The sequence below is a fragment of the Amblyraja radiata genome, chromosome 2, assembly GCF_010909765.2.
Source record: "Amblyraja radiata isolate CabotCenter1 chromosome 2, sAmbRad1.1.pri, whole genome shotgun sequence".
Lineage (NCBI taxonomy): Eukaryota > Metazoa > Chordata > Chondrichthyes > Rajiformes > Rajidae > Amblyraja > Amblyraja radiata.
This window is the reverse complement of record NC_045957.1, coordinates 129,468,484-129,494,215: the sequence shown is the minus strand read 5'-3', so window position 1 is coordinate 129,494,215 and position 25,732 is coordinate 129,468,484. Positions and strand designations below refer to the sequence as shown.

General features: G+C 40.5%; 1 protein-coding gene across 4 annotated transcripts in view; it reads right to left on the bottom strand.

The window, feature by feature from the left end:
• The window catches only part of armc3 (armadillo repeat containing 3), a 68,432-nt gene that overhangs the window by 28,525 nt on the left and 14,175 nt on the right, over positions 1-25,732 (bottom strand). For 2 of the 4 annotated variants that reach the window (XM_033015550.1, XM_033015558.1), the window contains exons 3-12: positions 23,128-23,245; positions 19,919-20,044; positions 17,984-18,052; positions 15,573-15,748; positions 14,277-14,471; positions 11,721-11,904; positions 8,790-8,942; positions 8,567-8,672; positions 6,103-6,352; positions 2,705-2,841 (exon numbers count right to left, since the gene is read on the bottom strand). In XM_033015550.1, the coding sequence (XP_032871441.1) occupies positions 2,705-2,841; positions 6,103-6,352; positions 8,567-8,672; positions 8,790-8,942; positions 11,721-11,904; positions 14,277-14,471; positions 15,573-15,748; positions 17,984-18,052; positions 19,919-20,044; positions 23,128-23,245 (1,514 nt within the window). The remainder of the gene's footprint in view (positions 1-2,704; positions 2,842-6,102; positions 6,353-8,566; positions 8,673-8,789; positions 8,943-11,720; positions 11,905-14,276; positions 14,472-15,572; positions 15,749-17,983; positions 18,053-19,918; positions 20,045-23,127; positions 23,246-25,732) is intronic. The other 2 variants (XM_033015574.1, XM_033015565.1) reach the window with 2 other exon arrangements.

The following is a 25,732-nucleotide window of genomic DNA, read 5'->3' as shown; positions in this document are numbered from 1 at the left end:
TAAAGTGTTGCTATCGCTGGTCAGTCGAGATAGGGCCCTAAATAATAATAATAATAATAATATATAATAATAATATATCTTTTATTGTCATTGCACGTCAGTGCAACGAGATTTAGTGTGCAGCTCCACTGATGTACAAGAAAGGTAAATAAATACAATACATAAATAAACAAGCTGAATTGATTGACGTGACCATCTGAGGGAGACTGTCCAAAGGGGGTGGGTGGGGGGGCACTCATTAGGGCCGGTTCAGAGCCGCTATAGCTCTTGGGATAAAACTGTTCCTGAGTCTGGAGGTTCGGGCGTAGAAGGCCTTGTAACGTCTGCCGGAGGGAAGTAGTTGAAACAGACCGTGGCAGGGGTGTGAGGAGTCCTTATGGATGCTGAGGGCCTTCCTGAGGCACCGCGTGTGGTAGACAGATGTGATGGCAGGCAGATATCAATAGTGTAAGACAGGACCTGATGGAAGAAGACTGGGAGCAATTGCTAGAGGGGTAACCAACACCCAAATGTCAGAGGCATTTAAAAGCACAATGGTAAGAGTTCAAAGTCAGCCTGCCCCAGTAGGAATAAGAAGCAAAGATGATTGGTTTGGGGAAGATGTAGAGTTAAGGAACTGCAGCCGGTTTACAAATTGCTGAAGTAACTCAGTGGGTCAGGCAGCATCTCTGAAGAACATGGGTAGGTGATATTTCGGGCCAAGACCCTTCTTCAGTTTGATTGAGGTGTGGGGGAAGTAAGCTGGAAGAGAGAAGGGCAAGGACAAAGTCTGACAGATAATAGATGGATACAGGTGAGGGGACAGGAAGGCGAATGGGAGAGGAAAAGTAGATGCAAGTCCAGGTGGGGCATGGTGGGGGGAGGTGGGGGGAGGGGTGGACAGTTTGTAGTTAACTTGAATTGGAGAATTGAATGTTCTTACCGTTGGGTTGTACGCTACCCAACCAGAGTGTGAGGTGCTGTTCCTCCAGTTTACGTGTGACCTCACTCTGGCACAGGAGGAAGCCCAGGATAGAGAGGTCAGTATGAGAATGGCAAGGAGAATTAAAGTGTTTAGCAACAGGGGGATTATGTAGGTCCAGGCAGACTGAGCGAAGGTGTTCAGAGAAACGATTGCCCAGTCTACACTTGGTCTCGCCGATGCACGATTCCACATTTTGAACAACGGATACAGTAGATGTGGTTGGAGGAGGTTCAAGTGAACCTCTGCCTAACCTGAAAGGACCGTAGGGGTCCCTGGACAGAGTCGAGGGAGGAGGTATAGGGGCAGATGTTGGAGGCAGGAGAAGATACCCGGGGAGAGGGTGGTTTGTGTGTGAAGGGATGAGGTAACCAGGGAGTTGCGGAGGGAATGGTCTATGTGGAAGGTGGAAAGAAGTGGACGATGGGAAGATGTGACTAATGGTGGGACCTCGTTGGAGGTGGCGAAAATGTCGGAGGATTATGTGTTGTATGGGACAGCTGATGGGATGAAAGATAAGGATGAGGGGGGGTTCTGTCCCTGTTGCGACTAGGGGGAGGGGAAGCAAGGGAGTTCCATGTAATGGAATGCTAGGAAGCAGAAAGAGCAGGAAACTCAGTTTTTACAGGTGGCTTAAACCTCACGTCTGTGGAAAAAGAGTCTGCATGTACTTGTGAATGAGTGCGCGGCGAGCAACAGTGCTCAGTTTTCAAAAAGCAGATGAATGCACCAAAAATAGTTATACTGCAGCAAAACGATGAGCTACACCACACAAACATTCCAATGTAGTCATTTCCAATCAGATGTTTAGGCTTTTAACTTGTAAAAATTAGGTGCAGAGACATATGACAAGGACTCAAAATTTGGAACAATCTCAATGATATCAAGGCATTCCACTCACGGTTAGATGAGACGACGCCCTGTGATGGTGTGAGGTTTCTAAGAAGACTACACTGGTGGAGAACTTGTTTCTTTCCTCATTGTGAGGATGGAAAGTCAATGAAAGAATCATATAGTCAGGTCCCAGCAACAATTTACATAATAGCCTTGCCAGAGGCTTGAGAGCTGACAGTGCAACACATGTTTTGTTTGAGAAATGTAGCTCATGGTTACCAAAAATAATGAAAGGAAACGAGGCAAATGATTTTAAATATTTTGAAAAATTTGCAATCGGTTTTCAATCATACATATATTTTATCACTGATAGTATAATTTACAATTATTGGAGTTGATTATGATGGTGATGAGTAACACCCAGTGAATAATATAATACATTTAATATGGTAATTACAGTACAACCCATATTGCATTTGTTGCTACTCTTTGTTAATAATAATTATGTGCATTACCCCCTGTATGTAGTTCTATTAAAATAAATTAAATTTAAGCTGTTTTATAATACTTAGTACGTACAGCATAATAGTGCACAATTGCAAAAACACACAAACATTTATTCCACTCAGAGATTATTTTTAATGACTATCTGTTGCAGTAATTTGTAATTAGTGGAAGCCATGAAAAGCTATTTAAATGCTGTTTCCTCACAGTAATGTGCAAAAATCAATAAAAGACATTGAAAGGGTAAATGTAATCTAGGTTTTATCTACTGTTTTACATTATAGTTGATTTATTACAGTTTAATAAATGACTTCAAGGATATTTGAAATCTGGGAGTCATTTGCATCATTTTTTAATCATTTCCGAATATCTAAAAATAAGACGTCTATTGATCTCGATACATACCCAAGTTTACAAAGTTCATGTGTTGTTGGCTCATCTTTCCCGCAGACAAGAACAGCCCAACAAGCATTGCGTCTCACTTCATTATTATCCGAATGTAATAGTTCAACAAGTGGTTCCAATCCACCAGCATTTCTCAGCTGTGGGAACAAACTCAATAATGCATCATTTCAATCTAATAGTCCTTTGTCTCCCATAAATATCAGTTTAAATTACCATATAGCTAGAAAATAACAAACACTAGTCGACTCTCAATGAAAGTTTAGACCTTAAGGCAGCTGATACTCAAAGGATATTGACTTCTACCCAATCCAGTTCCAAATCTAAAGAGAGACAAATTCATAGTCTTGTGATAAGAATTTTTAGAAATTGATTTTATTCCAAAAGACTCAAGCAAGGCCTTTACCAAGGGTCACGTGGTACGCTGATCTGGAAGGTTTGATCATATGGAATGGAATATGGTGAGCTAGACAGTTGGATAGAAAATTGGCTTGTTGATAGAAGTGAGGAGGTGGTGATGGAGAGTTGCTAGTTAGGCTGGTGGCCTGTGACCTGTGGTGTGCCGCAGGGATTTGTGCTGGCTCCATTACTGTTTGTCATCTATATTGGATGAGAATGCAGTGGGCATGTTTTGTGGATGACACCAAAATCAGTGGTACAGTGGACAGTGAAGGAGGGTATCTAAGATTACAACAGGATCTAGATCAATCAGTAAAACTGCATCTACCTTTGTAGTTTCCTGAAGCAATGCTTTTGGTTACCTTCCTAATATTATGGGAAACTTCAAAAACATTAGATATCTATCCACTTGGTTATCTTATTGTGCAACAATAATTGGAAGAAAACAAAATATTTTACAATGGAAATAAATCAGGTACCAGCAGCAACAAAAATGTCATATCAATGATTATCCCTAAAGATAAAGCAATATCCAATAGTTTAATTTAGTTATTAAAAAAAACCTAAAGCCAATGAACCACCTCAAATGCTTAAGTTGCTCAAATAACATCAGTATCTAACATGATGTGATGACCAACAGCATAGGTTAAACATTTCTTAGCTTTTCTTCCTTTTGCAGTTAGTGTCATGCATGCACGATTGCAATGACTATAGACCACAGACAAAAGGTGCAGGACGAGGCCATTCGGCCATTCGAGCCAGCACCGCCATTCAATGTGATCATGGCTGATCATCCCCAATCAGTACCCCATTCCTGCCTACTCCCCATATTCCCTTATACTGCTAACTTTAAGAGCCCTATCTAGCTCTCTTGAAAGTATGCAGAGAATCGGCCTCCACGGCACTCTGAGGCAGAGAATTCCACAGACTCACAACTCTGTGTGTGAAAAAGTGTTTCATCATCGTTCTAAATGCCTTACCCCTTATTCTTAAACTGTGGCCCCTGGTTTTGGACTCCCCCAACATCGGGAACATGTTTCCTGTCTCTAGGGTGTCCAAATCCTTAATAATCTTATATGTTTCGCATGGAGGATGGCCGTATTCCAAAAGACATCCTCTATGGAGAGCTGACATCTGGGAGGAGAACCATCGGCCGCCCCCAGCTACGTTACAAGGATGTCTGCAAGAGGGATATGAAGGCCCTCGATATCGATGTGGAGTCCTGGGAGAGCCTTGCAGTTGACCGCACGAAGTGGAGAGGTACCCTGAACCAACATCTCAAAACGGGGGAAGAGAAACTGTTGAACGCAGCGGCAGGCAAGCGGGCACGCAGAATGGAGAGCAGCAACTTCAACAGACCAGAGACCCCACACAAATGTGACCTTTGCCACAGAGACTGTCACTCCCGCATTGGTCTCTTCAGCCACAAGCGACGCTGCTCTAGCTGAGGTTTGTAGCAAGCAGCCAATAACTAGGATGCATCACCCATGGTCAGTCATGACCGAGGGGGGGGGGGGGGGTCTACTTTAATTGACTGATGAACAAGGACCCCCAGATCCCGTTCTACTTCCCCTTTTCCCAACTTGACACCATTAATCTGCCTTCCTGTTTTTGCTATCAAAGTGGATAACCTCACATTTATCCACATTAAACTGCATCTGCCATGCATCTGCCCACTCACCCAACCTATCCAGGTCACCCTGCATTCTCATAGCATCCTCCTCACAGTTCACACTGCCACCCAGCTTTGTGTCATCTGCAAATCTGCTAATGTTACTTTGAATCCCTTCATCTAAATCTTTGATGTATATTGTAAATAGCTGCGGTCCCAGCACCGAGACTTGCGGTACCCCACTCGTCGCTGCCTGCCATGCTGAAAGGGACCCGTTAATCCCTACTCTGTGTTTCCTGTCTGCCAACCAATTTTCTATCCATGTCAGCACTCTACCCCCAATACCATGTGCCCTAATTTTGCCCACTAATCTCCTATGTGGGACTTTATCAAATGCTTTCTGAAAGTTCAGGTACACTACATCCACTGGCTCTCCCTTGTCCGTTTTCCTAGTTACATCTTCAAAAAATACCAGAAGATTAGTTAAGCATGATTTCCCCTTCGTAAATCCATGCTGACTCAAACCGATCCTGGTACTGCTATCCAAATGTGCTGTTATTTCGTCTTTTATGATTGACTCCAACATCTTCCCCACCACTGATGTCAGGCTAACTGGTCTATAATTCCCTGTTTTCTTTCTCCCGGCTTTCTTAAAAAGGGGGATATCATTAGCTACCCACCAATCCACAGTAACTGATCCTGAATCCAAAGAACATTGGAAAATGATCACCAATGTGTCAACGAATGCTCATGCTTTCCACTAAAGTTGTCTGTTGTGACAAAACTGAAGCATTTTGTTTGCTTTATTATGTATCACATTCTTCATGCTGGTTACACGATAGAGTTAATATTACATTTAAGATAGACACAAAAAGCTGGAGTAACTCAGTGTGTCAGGCAGCACTTTGGAGACCCTTCTTCAAATTGAGAGTCAGGGGAGAGGGAAACGAGAGATATGAAAAGTTACATAGGTCAAATGAATGAAAGGTATGTAAAAGGACAAATCAATAGACAATAGACAATGGGTGCAGGAGTAGGCCATTCGGCCCTTCGAGCCAGCACTGCCATTCAATGTGATCATGGCTGATCATCCCCAATCAGTACCCCATTCCTGCCTTCTCCCCATATCCCCTGACTCTGCTATCTTTAAGGAAGACAAAAATGCTGGAGAAACTCAGCAGGTGAGGCAGCATCTATGGAGCAAAGGAAATAGGCGACATTTCGGGTCGAGACCCTTCTTCAGACCGCTATCTTTAAGAGTCAACACTTTAAAAATCAACGGCAGCAACGATGATCAAGGAAAGGTGGCGCCACATTGATCCATTGTTACATTTATTTTTATAAGTACATTTAACACAATGCTATCACTATTTAGAATCTCACAGCTTACCTCTGTTCTTCCATTCACGTCACATGCCAGTGAAGCCACAACGAGTGCAGCCTTGCTCTGCACTAGGGTATTGTTTGACCTCAGTGGTTCCACAATCATTGTCATGGCCCCATGACTCAGAATACTGCCACGTATATGTTCCTGTAGAGCTAGATTAGTAATTGTAGTAGCAGCACTGGCAACAATAGTATCGTTTGAATCATGCAGTGATTTCACCAATGGCTCCACTCCTTTGGTGTCAAAAACGGCACTGTACAAATAAAATACATATCACAATCAAGCTTTTATTTTTATGCATGGTCATAATTAAACAGGTACAGCTTGGAAGAAATGGTTTCATCTGAAGATAGACACAAAAAGCTGGAGTAACTCAGCTGGGTCACACAGCATCTCTGGAGAATAGGAATAGGTTCAGTCTGAAGAAAAGTCTCGACCCGACACGTCACCTATTCCTTTTCTCTAAAGATGCTGTCTGACCCACTGAGTTACTCCAGCTTTTTGAGTCCATCATCGGAAGATAAACAGTTATTGTTTCAGCTTAAAGACCTGATGAAGGGTCTTCAACCTGAAAGACGGGCTCTATTTATCTTCCTACAGGTACAGTCTGACTTGCTGAGCATTTCTACCATTTTCTGTTCCTGCTTTAGCATCTGCAGTTTTTTGATTTTCATGTCAATGTTCTGATAAAAGGCCATTTACTTGAAACACTGACTTTGTTTTTCCCTCCATAAATGCTGCCTAATTCTGGCAGTTTTTGTTTTATCCCATATAAGAGTGAATGGGCATGACTAAGAGACGTATGAAATAAATGGTATTTTCCAAGCCATACATTAAGATTTTGGAGTTCTGTTGAGCTGGCACAATAGACAATAGGTGCAGGAGTAGGAAATTCGGCCCTTCGAGCCAGCACCGCCATTCAATGTGATCATGGCTGATCATCCCCAATCAGTACCCCGTTCCTGCCTTCTCCCCATATCCCCTGACTCCGCTATCTTTAAGAGCCCTTCTAGCTCTCTCTTGAAAGTATCCCGAGAACCGGCCTCCACCGCCCTCTGAAGCAGAGAATTCCACAGACTCACAACTATCTGTGTGAAAAAGTGTTTCCTCCTCTCCGTTCTAAATGGCTTACCCCTTATTCTTAAACTGTGGCCCCTGGTTCTGGACTCCCCCAACATCAGGAACATGTTTCCTGCCTCTAGCGTGTCCAAACCCTTAACAATCTTATATGTTTCAATAAGATTGCCTCTCATCCTTCTAAATTCCAGAGTATACAAGCCCAGCCATTTCATTCTCTCAGCATATGACAGTCCTACCATTCCGGGAATTAACCTTGTGAACCCTCAATAGCAAGAATGTCCTTCCTCAAATCTGGAGACACAAGTATAGTAGATAACTATTTCTATCTGTTCATGGGTACAGCTACATACTCCATTCCAATATGCAGGCTGGAATCATCCACTTGTTAAACCTAGTATCTTTGGAAAGTGAGAGGCAACCTGATTGAGGCACAGAAGAGGGCCTTGACAGGATGTGTATGGAGAGGATATTTATTTTGGGAAGAGAATCAAGAATAAAGGTACACATGTGTTAATAAGAAGTTGCCTATTTTAAGATAGATATGATGTGATATTTTTTTCTCTCAGAACTCTCATGAACTCTCTTTTTTAACAGGCAGGAGAATCAGAGAAATGTACTATTTTCAGGCGGAGGTACATGGATTTAAAAGATACCATGGGTCAGCGGGAATGTAGAGTTAAGTTTTCAATCAGATCAGCCATGGTCTTCTTGAATGATGGCGCAGGCTCGAAGGGGCAAGTGCCTCCTCCTGCTTTTAATGTCCATTCCCATCAGGACACATAGACAATTCCAATAGTTTACCAGCAGGTGGCAGAATGACACTCAAAGAAAAAAACACCTAACAAATGGAAATTTAATTAAAAAAACATTTTTCTACAGCATCAATTTTGAAAGACCAATAAAATACTCAAATTAACTTCCTTAAGCTTTAAAATATCAAAATAGCCTAAGAATTTCCCTGTTAAGTGAATAGATGTGTCATTTCCTGACTTTAATTTGTTGAATTTACAGAGAGAGGGATGTTCAAACCCTAACAAGTACCACAGATCCCCACCTTTATAAATTTCTATCTGGCAGTGTTTTCTGTCTCAGGAATTTCAGCCCTTTGTCTATATTTGATGACAGTAAGATGACAGTAATTCACGCTAAACTTGAGTATTGAGTACAACTATAAGCCCAAGCCTACAATATAAATCTACCTTGTCAAAATACCGTTCAAAATCAAACTATGGTCTAATAAATTACAGGCATTCTTTTTAAAATGGTGCACCAGATGTGTGCTTCATTCATAACAGGGAGATTGTTGAAGAACATCTAAATTCACAGCAAAAATTATTCGATAAATTGAGTGTCAAATAAGAATATCATTAATAATAAAACTGCTTACTCAATATTGTTGGAATTATCAGTTGTCAGATTTGCTACAGCTACATTAACAGCTTCTCTCAGTTCCTCATTGTCACTCATCAGCATTGGAACCAGGCGAAAAATACCTTTGGCAAACAATATTTTAGAAATCGAGTTAATCTGTGTACACATGTAGTTGACGACTTTATTATGCAAAGAAAAGCGAATTATCATTTGAATAATGTTATATCATTCATGTTTACCGTGGGCTCTGAAAGATTCTTTGCTAGCTTCATCTTCACACATGACTGATATGGCTTCAGCAGCTGCAGCTCTGATTTCATCATTGTTAACTTCCAAAAGTAACTCCAATGCTTTTTCCACACCCTCTTGATGTAAAATCTGCCTAATTTCACCTTATATCATTAGGAGACAAATCAATGCAAAATAAATTACAAAACAAAAATGCCTTCTACGGAAGAATTCTTTGTACAACTGATAACTGCAATAGCTGAGGAAATGTATGAAGAAAGCATCATTAATGAGCTACAGAAAGAATGTACATCTTTGAGAATCACATCTTCTAAGTTATCTAAAATACTTGCATTATTCTTAATTCACTGCAGGGTACTTCCTGTACAAGCCTACCATAAGGGAATAACTTAATTAATTCCAATGATGCTGGGAGACAGCAACAGCCATATATTCTACCAGTTATCTACCACAAACATTTATGTTTAGTTAACTCCAACTCATCTGAAGTTTTTGTACCCTTCACAAAAGATATATTGCATTGTCAACCACAGAATGATTTTATTGAATGATTCTAAATAAAATAAAATGTTCATATTACATAGGAATGAATACTAAATATTGCAAGTACTCAGAAGATGAGGCAGCATCTACAGGGATGGGAACAGAGTTAATGATTCAGGATGACAATCATCAGAACTAGAAAATGTTAGAAAATGAGCATGTTTTACTTGAGAGGAGCCTGGTGGAGAGAGCGAAGATTGTGATAGGGTAGAAACTTTTTAAAAATGACACAGATGTTGCTGGTGTGTTCCAAAGAAGGCTGTTACTTGCAAATAACCTTGACTCTGTATTGTCCAGAATTTTATTTCAACCGTTAAAATATTGTTGAAATAATTATACCAATGAGTCAGCCTCCACAATTCTCTAGATTTCAAAGATTCCCAATCATCTTGGAGTAGTTATGGACCGTAATTCTATATATGACTAAGATACTGTATAGTATATGAGGGTTTTTTCTTTTCTTTTTCATTTTTTCTTTTTTGTATGGCTTTGTAAATATTTGATTAGTGTATAAATGTAAATAATTTGGTGTACATATAGCTGCTAAATTTGTATAAGATAATTACAAGCAGTTGAATAAGGGGTGGGAATTAATAAGCTTTGGCTTCTTCCTGCTCCTTTTCGGACACATACGATTTCATTTATTTATAGATATTGTTTATGACATTTTATAAATATTCTTGTTTTGTTTTTTGTATGCTGTTTCACACTTGCTTTTTATTCTTTTATTCTGTTCGAAATAAATAATAAAATAATAAAAATAATAAGGGCTCTGCACAACTGAAGCACACATTTCACTTTGGAATTTGAATAGCTGAGAATAAAGTCCAATATCCTGGTGGACATGGATGCTGGAATCTTGAGCAAGAAAAATGCCCATTTCCCTCCACATATACTCCCTAATCCATTGACTTCCACCAGCAGTTTGACATTTAAGGTGTTCTGCTTACTTCTGCATTAAACTTTAGTGAATTGCAAATAGGACCACCAGCAGGGCATGAATCCATAAAATAGTACATGAAAAGTTGTGATACGGTAATCACGAGGGCTTTTAAACTGCATATAGAATATAGACGCAAAATAGCAGCAGTAAGGAAATGGATGAAATGAGGGAATGCATATGAGATGGGTTTCTTGGTCAAAAACTGCAAGGATTAAATTATAATCTTCTTATAAAGAAAAGTTTTCATATTGCATTAACATTTTGTATTCAGCTTGAAGGTGATGTAATTTATTCCAAAACTGGCATCTCAAATCTAATAAAAAACAATAAATGTATGAGAGGTGAATTGGTTATGACTTTGGGGAAAATGCATTAGAAGTAATGGAGGTAGACTGGCAATGCCTAGTGCCTCAAGAATTAATACATTATGTGTAAAACAAAAACAAAATTATTTCTGGAAAATTGTTTGATTTGTGATTAACAGGAGAAATTAAAGCTAGCAATAAATCAGAGGTTTAATGAAATTTCCACAAGTATAGTGAGGTTGAAACTGGGAGCATTTTACAATTCAGACTGGATGGGCCAGTGTCTGTGATGTATTTCTCTGTGAATCTATGAAAACAGATTGCATAATTGTGGTTGTATTCCTTTAACTATGGAAGATGGGGGTCAGCGGGAAGGAGAACTACGAATGTTGAAGATGAGGACTGGGATTGTTATTTCAATTCAAAGGACTGTTACAAATACAACCCGTGATACTTGCAAGGCCAAACTTGCAAATGTTAAAGAAAAAACTGCAAGTGCTGGAAAAATCAAAGGTAGACAAAAATGCTGGAGAAACTCAGCGGGTGAGGCAGCATCTATGGAGCGAAGGAATAGGTGACGTTTCGGGTCGAGACCCTTCTTCAGACTGATGTGGGGGGAGGGGGGGCGCGGGAGGAAGAAAGGAAGAGGCGGAGACAGTAGGCTGTTGGAGAGCTGAGAAGGGGAGGGGATGGAAGGAGAAAGCAAGGACTACCTGAAATTGGAGGTCAATGTTCATACGACTGGGGTGTCAACTGCCCAAGCGAAATAATGAGATGCTGCTCCTCCAATTTGCGGTGGGACTCACTCTGGCCATGGAGGAGGCCCAGGGCAGAAAGGTCGGATTCGGAATGGGAGGGGGAGTTGAAGTGCTGAGCCACCGGGAGATCAGGTTGGTTAATGTGAACTGAATGGAGAACTTGCAAATGTTTATGACTTTGACATCTTTCATTCAGTGTTTGAAGAAAATCTAGTAATATATAATGTAAACTAAAATATACATATATAATGTTAAGCAAGAGACCTGAAAAATAATTTTGATCTTAATTAATAACTAACGTTTACTTAAGATTACTAATTTTAGGTACTGCATTTTAATATCTATCTTGTGAAATTCAGTTCTCTGACATACGGTTAAGAGCTGATCGTGCTATTGCTTTAACTGCATGCTTCTGGGCCTCTGGATGAATGGATGAAGTGACAAATAATAAAAACTTTTCCAGGGCTCCCGATTGACGGATATACATTACGTTATCTGGCTCTTCCAGACAATTTGCCAGCACTTGCAAAATGTCTGCATGAAGATCAGTAAATTCCTAAGTTGAGAAAAATAATTTTAATGAAATCACATAGAATTAAATTAGAATTTCAGCTGTACAAAATTGTAATATATAAATTATCAAAGCTATTTTATTTACAACTTTGTAACATTTTTCTTTGGTCTCCGAATAATAGAACATCGAATCATGCAGAGTAAACTCTAGCAAAAATAATAATCATCTGTAAGTGGAAATAAATTGGAATTGTACTCACTAAATATTGTACTCGCTAATTATGAGAAGTAGCCAGTGAGCTGGCATCTACCAGAATAAATAATTAGCACAGTGAGCTATATTTAAATGCTTCAATAACATGGTACACACAAGCATGTGAGAAAAAAATCTTAATTCAGTTAGAGTGGCTTACATACAGAGCCTAACATTCCAGTCCAATGTATCAAAAATCAAGTTATTTCAGAGAGCCAGTCATACAGTTGTGTGGGTTAATTCAAGAACCTGATAGTTATAGCAAAGTAACTGTACAAGTTGGCTGTGAAGCCACACTGTGTGCAGTTCTAGTCACCCAGCTACAGAATGTTACTAAATTAGAAATGGTGCAGAAGAGATTCAACAGCACGTTTCCTGGGCTTGTGGGCTTGAGATATAGGGAGGCGTTGGATAATAGACAATAGACATTAGGTGCAGGAGTAGGCCATTCGGCCCTTCAAGCCAGCACCACCATTCAATGTGATCATGGCTGATCATCCCCAATCAGTACCCCGTTCCTACCTTCTCCCCATATCCCCTGACTCCACTATTTTTAAGAGCCCTTTCTAGGTCTCTTTTGAAAGTATCCAGAGAACCGGCCTCCACCACCCTCTGAGGCAGAGAATTCCACAAACTCACAACTCTCTGTGTGAAAAAGTGTTTCCTCATCTCCGTTCTAAATGGCTTACCCCTTATTCCTAAACTGTGGCCCCTGGTACTGGACTCCCCCAACATCGGGAACATGTTTCCTGCCTCTAGCGTGTCCAAACCCTTAATAATCTTATGTTTCAATAAGATTCCCTCTCATCCTTCTAAACTCAGTATACAAGCCCAGCCGCTCCATTCTCTCAGCACAGTCCCGCCATCCTGGGAATTAACCTTGTAAACCTACGCTGCACTCCCTCAATAGCAAGAATATCCTTCCTCAAAATTAAGGGACCAAAACTGCACACAAAATGAGACTATTTTCATGACTACACCAAATCATTAACAAAGATGGACACAAAGTGCTAGAATAACTCAGCGGGTCAGGCAGCATATCTGGTGATGAAGGATGGGTGATATTTCAGTGAAACCCTCCTTCAGACTGAATGTAGGTGGTGGGAAGGGGGGGCGGGGGGGGGAAGAGGTGAAAAGCTGGAGATGAGGTCCTGGACAATTCAGGGCCAACCACAAATGACCTCAGGTAGGGAGGTTACCTGGTACGTCCATCATTAGCTTGGAAAGGTGTGATCTCAAGAAAAATAAGGTGGAGAACTGTGGGACAGTGAAAACGACTAGGGGGGAGGACGGGGGCAAGGAGGGGAGGGGATTATGATATGAAGCTACTTAAAAAGAGAGAATTCAATGGTCATATCGCTGGGTTGTAAGCTGTTCCTCCTATTTGCATGTTGTCTCAATCTGGGAATGGGGGAGGCCCAGGACAGAAAGGTCAGTACAGGAATGGGAAGGGGAGTTGAATTGGTTGACAATCGATAGATCCCGTAGGTCTTTGCGGACCGAATGTAAGTGTTCAGCAAAACAGTCGGCAAGTCTACGTTTGGTCTTGCTAATGTACAGGAGCCCATATCGGGAATACTGGATGCAGTAGATGAGGTTAGAGGAGGTATCTGTGAACCTGTCTAACCTGAAAGGATAACCTGAAACAGGACTGTTGGGGCCCCTGGATAGAGTCGAGGGAGCAGATATTTCACTTGGGCAGCATACAACCCAGCAGGATGAACATCAAATTCTCTCATTTTAAGTAACTTCATCTCATTCTCCCCTCCCCTCGCCCCTCCCTCCTTGCTGCCTTCCTCCTCCCTAGTCATTTGTACCTATGCCAGTTCTCTACATTGTTTCCCTTGAGATCACGCTTTCCCTAGCCAACAACGGACATTCCAGGCCTGAGGTCAGTCGTGGCTGACCCTGATTGGTCCTGATCTTTTCCCGCCTCCAGCACTTCACCTCCCCCCACCCTCTACTTTCAGTCTGAATAAGGGTTCCCACCCAAAACATCACCCTTCCCTTTTCTCCAGATATCCTGTCTGACCCACTGAGTTACTCCAGCACTTTGGGATAAACCAATATCTGCAGTTCTTTGCTTCTTCATACAGTCGGATTAAACATTACATATTTATCTAAAACATAACTGACAAAAAGTTACCGCATAGATTTATTACCGGGTTGTCAAGAACTCGTAGGAAGTTTTCATGGCCTTCATTCTGAAACAGTGCCGTTCTGCTGTCCGAATCCCTGGACATGGTTATCAGGGTCTGCAATGTCAAGTGCTGAATGACAGGGTATTCAGAGCTCAATAGATCCAACAGAGGAATAATTCCAGTCATTTCAGTAAATGCAGCACGAACCAGAACTTCCTAAAATATATGGTCAAATGACAAATAGAGTTCAATAGTCTGACAGTTTCAATTTATGATTGAAAAAAAAAACTATGCATGAAGAGCATGCAAGCATTTCACAACTGCACCCACTCCACACACATCTGGATCTCCTGCCATCAGGCAAGAGATACCGTAGTATCAAACCCCGGACAACCAGACTGCTAAACAGCTTCTTTCCACAGGCTGTGAGGCTGCTAAACAGTCACTCCACCTGATTCTGCTGCTTTTGCACTGACAATTTAATAACTCTGGCACTGGCCACTTAAATCAGCTGCCCTGGACATTTTATGACTGTTTTTACTGTATTTTAATGTTGCTGTTTTTACCTGCACTTTTTAACTATTCGTACTGTTTTATCAGGGACTGGATTGTTTTTATTGTTTTTATTTTATGTGTGAAATGTTTAAGTTTTATGTGCGATGCTCCGGTATTCCCTGGGAAACGTCTTCTCATTTTGCACTGTACAACTGTTGCTTTGCAAGATGACTACAAAGGTTGATTGATTGATTCAAATTGGCTTTATTTGAGCCTATGTTTAAACAATTAGAACAACAATCTTGTGACAGGGTGGCACAGTGGTGCTGGTGGTCGAGCTGCCGTTTCACAGGGCCAGAGACAGCAGGTTCGATTCTGACCTTGGGTGCCAAGTGTGTGGAGTTTGTACGTTCTCCCCGTGACCATGTAGGTTTCCTCTGGGTGCTTCAGTTTTAACTTAGTTTATTATTGTCACATGTACTGAGGTACAGTGAAACATTTTACTTGATTACAATCGAGCCATCCACTGTACACAGATAAGGGTTAAAGTCATTTAGTGCAAGATAAAGTCCGATTAAAGATAGTTCAATGGTCTCCAATGAAGTAGATAGGAGGTCAGGGCTGCACTCTAGCTGATGAGTGGCCCATTCAGTTCCCTGATAGCTGGGAACTGTCCATGAATCTGAATTTCCTCTCACATGCCAAAGACATGCAGGTTAATATCCCTCTGTAAATTGCTAGTTGTAGAATTTAAGAAATCAGTATTACAGCATTAAGTCTCAAAATATATTTTAATTGTAAATAGAAAAATAGATACACTACCTGAATTAAATTTGAGATGCACTCAATGGAGTTCTTCTGAACATCTGGATCAGGGCTTGAAAGAAGACTAACGAGTGGTCCCAACCCACCTTTTTCGAAAATTTCTATTTTACTGGTGTAATCGATGGACATGGAGGCTAGGCACAATGTAGCAAGCTCCTGAACAACAACATCTTCTATGGTGAAGGGGAAAAAAACAAATCTCTTACAGTCTTTCCTCCTTCGTCTGCCTTAGTCCCACAGTTCAAAGTGTCACAGATTGTTGTTGATGCAAAAAATACAAAGATCTTTAAAAAGTACAGATTTCACACGGTTATGAAAGCCTCTGCTAAAAATTTCCTTCTGATTTATTTCAAGATTTTAAAAGGAGGTATAAATACCTACATTTGCTATCAGGTCATCTTTTACAAAACAGTGACTAGGGGGAGACTAAATCGAACAGCAATACATCACACATGATTCAGATCCAGTTTACCTGTGAATAACGCCATTATTATGAGCTTAAATTTTGTACTTGGAGGGAGATAAGTTTCCATATTAGCGCAAAGCATCAGCATTTTAACATCTAGTATAGATATTTCATGGGGAATGTTAAAATATAAGGGACTGGATTTTGAGAACAAGATGGTACTTGCAACTGGGGGGAGGATTTAGCAGATGAGGGGGGGAAGATTTATATGCAGCAATGAATCATAAATTGAAAGACTTTAGGGATGGACCCATTATAAATCAGCGAGTATAGGGATCTGGGAGAGAGTGTTTTTTTTTTAAAGGGAGCTGTTGTGGCATCGATTTAGAGGGTTGATCAATGGCCTATTGTACAGAATAGTATTAAAAGCAGTAACATCAAAGATTATGACCATAGGAATGTTAGATCTATTTTCTTTGTGATCCTGCCCCTGGAAAGCTTAGTGTTTAATGTTGTCCCTGATTCTACCAGAGGAAGTTGCTTTTTATCTATTTGTGAAATCCTTTCAAAACTGGAACAGCCAAAGTGGAATCAAGTACTCCTGACAATTGTGAGCTCCTCATTATCTAAAGAAAACTGCAAATTTGTATTCCTTAGGTCCAAAATGGACAATTTCACACTTCTCATTTATTCAGGCTGGATCACACAAGAAGCCATCAAATTGAACGCTGAAGAAAATGGATTTTGAAATGACATTCAAAGGTTTTCCATGGCATTTGATCTCTGAGAAGACAGAAGGGCAATGCTATTCAGATAAATTTAGTTGTATTTGATAGAAAGCTTGACGTCGAGTTGAACGAGATAAGTTGTATTTGATGGAAAGCTTGACGTCGAGTTGAACGAGATATTAAGTTGCAAAAGGTCTGGTTCGGCCCTAGCAATGGAGCAGAATTTCTGTCAGAGGCATAAGATCATGAATGCTGCCCATCTAATAATCAACTGATGAAATTAACTCATCTAACAAAACAGGGAAAGATGGGATTTTTGATAGAGAAACTAAACTTCATCTAGAGCACATTCTATGCACCTGGAGTCAAAAAGAGCAATTGATTAATCAGGTAATCAATTCCAATAAATTATTCTGCGACAAACCTAGATATTTGAGATGAATAAAAGCTCTTTGTGGAAGCCTTTAGCAACCATTTGCCCAAAAGTAGAAGCAGTATGTGTAATGTTTTTGGATTTTATAAAGGCTGTCAACAGGTTTAGAAGGATGAGAGGAGATCTTATAGAAACATCTAAAATTCTTAAAGGATTGGACCGGCTAGATGCAGGAAAAATGTTCCCGATGTTGGGGGGGAATCCAGAACCAGGGGTCACAGTTGAAGAATAAGGGGTAGGTCATTTAGGACTGAGATGAGGAAAAATGTTTTCACCCAGAGAGTTGTGAATCTGTGGAATTCTCTGCCACAGAAGCAGTGGAGGCCAATCCACTGGATGTTTTCAAGAGAGAGTTAGATTTACCTCTTCGGGCTAATGAAATCTAGGGATATGGGGAAAAAACAGGAACTGATTTTGGATGATCAGCCATGAGCATATTGAATGGCGGTGCTAGCTCAAAGGGCGAATGGCCTACTCCTGCACCTATTTTCTATGTTTCTATGTTATTCCACAAAGTAAGAGCTCACCTTATTCGAGCTAATATATTACTATGCATAAGGATTAACTAAACAATGAAAAAGAGATGGAATAAATGGATTACTTTCAGTTCAGCTACTGTAGTGTCACTGGGATCAGTGAGAGGGATGTTAAAAAAAGAGATTTGAAAAATAACAAAAATATATTCATTGAAACTTTGGAGAGGATGGCAAACTAATCACAGAAGCAACCACTTGGATAAAATTCAATGTATCTTACGCAAATGATAGTCATTGATTAGTCAGTCTTATGAGAGAAAGTTTGTTTAAAAATTCCTTGGCATACAAATAGAACATCGAATTACCATCTGGAGCTAGACATGCGATAATTGATGGTAGGAAATCTAGTTGCCTCAGTGATTTTCGAACTTCACCTGAAAAACAATGAAAACATCAACATGGAGAAATTACAAAAACAAGAAAATAGAAGCCTGATTTAGCCATTCTGTCGCTTGTGTCTGTTCCACTATTCATTAAGATTGTGCCAGATCTCCAACCTTGGCACCACATTCGTACTAACTCGATGTACCTTCATTTAGAACCATGTGTGGCTTACAACATGATAACAGACTTTTTGGCACACAAAGTCTGAGCCAGCCTTTAACCACCCAAAGACATAAACCCATTTTATTCTCCCAATTTCCCACTAATTTCACACTCACCTACAGACTAAGGGCAAATTACAGTTTTTACCATTTGTTTTAGCGTTTAACTTTATCATTTAGAAACTTAGAAAATAGGTGCAGGAGTAGGCCATTCGGCCCTTCGAGCCTGCACCGTCATTCGATATGATCATGGCTGATCATCCAACTCAGTATCCCATCCCTGCCTTCTCTCCATACCCCCTGATCCCTTTAGCCACAAGGGCCACATCTAACTCCCTCTTAAATATAGCCAATGAACTGGCCTCAACTACCTTCTGTGGCAGAGAATTCCACAGATTCACCACTCTCTGTAAAAAATGATTTTCTCATCTCGGTCCTAAAAGATTTCCCTCTTACCCTTAAACTGTGACCCCTAGTTCTGGACTTCCCCAACATCGGGAACAATCTTCCTGCATCTAGCCTGTCCAACCCCTTAAGAATTTCTACCTTTTTTTCTAAAACTGCAAATAATAACTTGTTTCTGTTAACGCTGTTCAGTGTTTTTTTTTCCTTTACATTTTAAACAGATGTCTCCGAAGAAGAAATGCAAAATTGTCAATCCAAATGCCCAGCAAAAGAGAGTGATTTAGACAGCATTCGCAGAGATTATCTGAATTTGGACTACTCCAAATGTGATGATCTATTCTACAGGACATTCTTAATGGGAAAGTAGTGGGCAGAAAGGCATGTCATGCGTGGTTTGAAGAGCAAAAACTTGTAGTGTACAATGCCAAAATTGAAAAGTTGAGGAATAACAAGGTGTACAGAGTTGCTTATTGGTTACAATCTGAGGAGTATGATGATGCTACTGATTATGATATGCCAATGTACCAACTAGCAACTGATCTTCTCCATAAAGACTTGGTCTATAGCTAGAAACTGTAATTTATTTACCTATCTGTTATGGACTTACAGCATCATCACATTTTTGAATTTTCAAGGCAGTCTGGGTGTTTATTACTATTTCCGTCACAACGGTCAATTTTGTAATTAGCTACAATTAGGTAACGAACTAATTATATGCTTTAATTTCAGGTCATTCAAGTAAGATGTTTTATATTTGTTTCAGAATACTTCAATCTATAATAACCGAAAATTTCATTCAGTTCTCTTAATTTTTAAGAAATCTATGCGCTTTTGACTGTCCTCGATCACAGCTTTTGTGTTAAGTCAATGGAAAAGCAATAGGGAACAAGATGCTAATTTCTGAGTATGAAAATGACCATAACGTTTTTAATGCTGAAGATATGAAAGTGAATTAGGTATCAAATTAAACTTCTATTTATGCTTTATCTGATGGGATAAATTGCAGACTTGATTTTTAAAATCTCAAAATGTTGTAACATTGCTACTGTAAGCACCTACATTTTCTTTTGATCTCTTCTCCTAAAATCCTGCCGGAAACAAATAATTGGGTTTGCATCCACCAAATATGATCTGCTGTTAATCACAATATTTGGAGTTTTATGTGACGTTATCAATATTGACAGAAATTTTTAATCTTTTGTTTTACTTTTCCTTAACTTTTTCAGTCTTGCGCTTTGGTTTTTATTTTATCTTTTGGCAAAATTATTAAAACTAGTTACATATACTTACTATGAGTAGCCATCACTCCAATTGTCATTGTGGCATACTTGTGGATTTGCTTATCTTCATGAGCTATTAATCTAGTCAGTTTTGGAATCGCTCCAAGTGTGAGGAGAGTCAGCTTGTTTTCATCCCCTGTGACGAAACACAATATCTTCAATGATAAACGTTCTTCACTAATCCTTTGGCTGTATATGTTATAAATAAGTTAATTCTACTAACTTAATTATAGTATAGTGGGCTGAAACAACTCATGGGGGCCCATCAACTACACCTGATCTCGCTCACAGCAGTTCCCTGAATGACTATGGATGCTCCACTCTTGAGACTCTATGGCGGCCATGAGAGGTGACAAAGCACCATCCTAGCTTAGCTCTCCGTCAAACTCAATTACGTTTTATATGTTTCTGACATTCAGAAACAATCAAAAACTAATCAAAATTAAATACATCGATTAGATAGGTTATTTATGAAATAATTAACAACAACTAAGAATACTTATAACATGTTTTAATAAAACAATAAACCATTCCCAAATAATTAAGAAACACATTACGTAAACATCATGGTCTCAATAGTCAATAGTCAGATCCATTCGTCACGTGCACAGTAAAGAGCAGTGAAATGAACTTGCCAGCAGCGATACAATAAAAACAAACATACAATAAACAAATAAAAAATGTAACACAAACATCCACCACATCATTCATCACTGTGGAGGAAGGCACAAAGTTTAGTCAGTCCTCCTCCGCTTTCCTCCCATGGTCGGAACCACCAACCTCCGCAGTCGCCGCTGCGGCCAGCCAGGTGTACAGACGAGGAAGTCCCGAATCGATGCTTCCCTACCGGAGACCGCGGCTTCAAGATGGTGTAGGCCGCAGGCCGGCGTTCGAAGATCTAAAGTCCCCGCCGCGCCGCAGTTAGAGGCACGGCAGACCGCGGCTTCAAAAGATGTTGTAGGCTGCAGGCTGGCAGTCGGAGCTCTTCTCCTCCGGGGTCCCCAACGAGGGATCCCAGGCTCCGGACACCGCTCCTGCGGCCCCTGGCTGGTGTAGGCCGCGGGCTGGTGGTCGGTGCTCTTCTCCTCCGGGGTCCCCAACGAGGGATCACAGGCTCCGGAAGCCGCGCCAGCTGGAGCTCCGCAGACCGCAGCTTCAGGCTGCCGCGGGCCAGCAATCGGAGCGCTCCCTTCTGGCGACCCCCGGCGAGGGCTTGCCTGCTCCACGATGAAAAAGTCTACGCTGCGCCCGCTGCTGAAGGCCACAACGATCCTCTGTGTTAGGCCGCGAGGGAGGCGACACCACCCCCCAACACAAGATACACCGAGAAACATTAAAAACATACATTGGGACACACTAAAAAAACAAAAAAGTAGAAAATGACTAACGCTGCTGGCAGGGCAGCCGGCTCACAGCGCCCCCACTGGCCAATCTGGTGGTCGGTAACCATCATTGGGAAATTCTCTCAAATCCTCTTTTAAAAAGGTATTTTGCAGCATTATATTCCATCTGCCATGTTTTTGCCCTCTCCGTCAGCTTCTCCAGATCTCCTTGAATCTTCTATTAGCCTCCTTCCTAGTGACAATCTCACCAGGTATAGTATTGTCAGCGAACCTTGAGCAATTAACATTTGTCACCTCAGCCATTCCAGAGATAAAGATGGTAAAACTGTGGACCAACTACTGATCCTTGCAGTGGCTCCAGTAATCACAATATGCCAACCTGAGAATGATCATTTTATTTCCATTCTTTGACTCTGTCCATGATTAATTCTTATCCCCCTTTTCAAAATCAATTTCAGTATATTACTTACAATTCCACATGCTCCAACCTTGTTTACCAACTTCACAATGAAACCTTTTAAAAAGTGTTCTGCAAATCCAAACGCACCACATCCACTCTCCTTTTGATTGGTCTGGTTGGTTACAACCAAATATCATTGTGCCCTCCTTTACACCCTACGCATTTCAATATAAATCATCTACAACTGAAAAAAACATGCAGCAACAAAATAGTAATGCAATTAAATACATTTTCCAAATAAAATGTGATTATTATGCATTTCATTCATTTGTACGACGGAATGCTTCCACTTTTCATTGTTTTTAGCTATTGCATTATCCCAGTGAATATAGATTTTAGACCAAAACTAGGTAGATGCTGAAAATCTGAAATAAAATAATAATTGCTGGAGGTACACAGCAAGTTAGGTAAAATCTGGAAAGAGAAAAACAAAATTACGATTTCAGGCTGAGTACCTTTCATCTTGACTTAAAACTACATTTTACGTAAAACACTATAATGCCATGTAGAAAACACATATATTTCCCTTGAACAAAAAGCAAGATATCCAAACTAAAGCATATATTTAAATTTTGTTCCATAAAATTAATGCAAAAATGGCATGCCATGATAAACCCTGTGATCAAAATGGCAATAAGGTGATTGAAATAAACATAATTTAAGGCACATTTGAGAAATTGAGGCTCTGGTCAAGAATTAGGAAGAGGCATTGGGTTGGTATATGCATCTGGGATGTGAAAATAGGACAAAGGGGATGGGGATCAAGGAAAGTGTAGAATAGATCATTTTTAGCTGGGAGAAGCTAACAACATAGCAAACAGAGATAAAATGTAGTCTGAGACAGTAAGACTGGTCGGAGATCTGGCAAGGGGGAGAGATGGAGATAGTGGGAAAGATGTTGTTAAGCTGGAAAGGATGCAGAGAAGATTTACGACGATATTTCCAGGACTCGAGGGTCTGAGCTTTAGGGAGAGGTTGAGCAGGTTAGGATTTTATTCCTTGGAGTGCAGGAGGATGAAGGGTGATCTTATAAAGATATATGATCATGAGAGGAATAGATAGAGTAAGTGCCTAGAGTTTTTTGCTCAGAGCAGGGGAATCAAGAACCAGAGGACATAGGTTTAAGGTGAGGGGGGGGGGGGAAAGATTTAATAGGAACCTGAGGAACTGTTTTTTTACACAGTGGGTGTATATGGAACGAGTTTCCAGAGGAGGCAGATGATGCATTGCTATAACAACCTTTAAAAAATGTTTGGATGGGTACATGAATAGGATATGTTTAGAAGGATACGTGAAAAATGCAGGCAGGTGGGACTAGTGTAGATGGGGCATGTTGGCCGGCGTGTGCCACTGGGGTCGAAAGGCCTGTTTACACATTGTATGACTCTAGGACTTTATCTGTGAAAATAAACTTACCTTTCTCAGCAAATTTGTACATAGCTTCACAGGCTTTAAGCAAAATGTCATCCTCTGGAGAATCCAACATAAGTACCACTGTCTGTACATTCTTGCTCTCAATAATAAGTGAATTAAACTGCATAAGAAAATCAAATATTTTTAGTGTGAATTTTAATATTCAGCATTGAAATTAAATAGCCCTTTTAATGCAATATCATTCATATCAAGATGATTTTGTCAAGAATAGTACTCATGAGCAAGTATACTTAGTTCAAAGTCAATCATGATTACTGGATAACATTGGCTCCTTTATCTATCTTCTATCTACCCATACATAACTAAAACTCTGATCTTGTTATCTTCCGGTTAGCGCAGTCTTTCTATTTGCGAAAAAATGGTTTGTGATAGCTCTATGATTTTTTTGCCAGTTCACTCACTGTTCTCCTGTGCTGCGAGTGTACCAAGTTTCGTTCCGATTGGTTGAATGTCGTAAAAGTTAGCGGGGTTTAAAAAATCTTAAAAACCGTGCATGCGCAGATTGATCTCTGTCCTGCCAGTCAGCGGCGCATGGATTAGTCTCTTCCCCTGTCACTCCCCGGGACGGTATGCACTTCCTGCTCCATCGTGTCTTTACTGGAGCTGAGGATGGCCGACGGAGGTTTCCAACTGGACACAATTTTCGGAGGGACCCGAAGCAGCCCAGCCCAGCCCCAAGCAGCCCAACCCCAAGCAGCCCAGCCCCAAGCAGCCCAGCCCCAAGCAGCCCAGCCCCAAGCAGCCCAGCCCCAAGCAGCTCAGCCCCAACAGCCCAGCGTTGGAGATCTAATCCAACCCAGTCCAGCATCAGAGACCCAGCCCAGCGCAGAGTCGGAGACCCAGCCCAGCCCAGAGTCGGAGACCCAGACCCGCCTAGAGTATAAAGCTTTTATCTCAAACCAAAAAAGACAGTGAAATATTCTCTCCAGATAAAAAACGGTGCCCAGAAATACAAGGAACAATTTAGGTAAATTGATTATTGCTCAAAGTTAGGTTAGCTTCCTTGCTATTGCCAGGAAACTCTCAATAACCACCACTGTGTTTGCACACTGGTTATCAATCCATGATATGTCAAATTGCTCTCCAGCCAAGTTCAAAAAAGGATCATGGGATCTTTTAGTTCTCATCAACATACTTTCTTCCACCTCTGCAGCACTAAATTACGAAGTATACACAAACAAGGAGTCAGTTTCTCGAGCAGAGCTTTATATTCAATTATGTCCATTATATATGCACAATATTCATCTTTGAAAAAACGCCAGCTTCCTTCCGTTCCTAAATGCTTCCATTGTGAAAGGACAAACATTTCTTCTTCATCAACAGATTTGATCAAAGATAGCAGCCATTTTCTGGCCTCCCATTCTCCATTAATTCTGGTTTGTCAAAAACTCTTCCTGTCTCACAAGATATCCATAGTGCCCATCATTGATGCCTTCACTGGACTGTGACTTATTTCCCCAAACTAAAAAGTCATAATTCTTATCCACATGCTATTCATGAAGTTGTTCTGTTTTATTAATTTACTTTTCTCTGTCCCAAATTTATAATTCTCCGACTCTGACGTCTTGTGCTTTCCCCTAAACTTTATCTAAGTTTTCTAACTAACCACTAGCATTGCTACATTCAGCCATCTTACACTCTGGAATTCCCTGTCTAAATGATTTGTTTCTCTTTAGGTATCTCCTGAAACTCATCCTTGTTCACGGGAGGAGGAGGAGGATGCTCAAGGACTCATTTATTCCTCATTCATAATTTTCCAGGAAATATGATGTTGAGCAATTGTTCAAACAACCAAAGTGTGGCATTAATGCTTTCATACAGATATTTTCACAAAAGCCACCAGAATACTGATCCAACACTGAAGAAGCCACAGCAACTTTTCTCCAGTGCAGAGGATGTGCAACTTGGTCACAGGTTTGAAAGTGATGATGTTTCCTAACTTAGGTGATCTTCTTTCTCTTGATGATAGACAACATAGCGGGTGCTCTCCGCACAGTCTTGCAAATTGCTACTTTCCATTCGAATAGCATACCTTGCAGATGTAGATGTGTACTTTTATGTAGATATGGAGAATACGGATATTAATTCTAGTAGCAGTGCCACTACTTAAACTCAATGCTCTACTTCAGATGATTATCAAGATTATTGACTTCTATTGCACATTCATGCAGGCTGGTGATGAATTAGTCTTTTAGAAACGTAGAAACACAGCAAATACGTGCAGGAGTAGGCCATTCGGCCCTTCGAGCCTGCACTGCCATTCAATATAGAATAGAATAGAATAGAATCTTTAATTGCCACGCAACCAGGGTTGGTGGTATTTGGGTTCGGTACATGATGGTACACTGCTTTTGTTACATACCAATAATAACACAGATCACCGTAATAAAGTGCATCCATACCACATTACAAATCACAAATCTCACCAACAATACATAGTGCAAAGAACAAACAAAGACCATAGACAAGACACTGTATACATCAAAAGTCATATTATTGTCTGATTATTGGACGGAATTGAGAGTTCTTATTGCTGAGGGGAAGAAACTGTTTTTAAAGCGGGTGGTTTTAGTAGCAAGTGACCTGA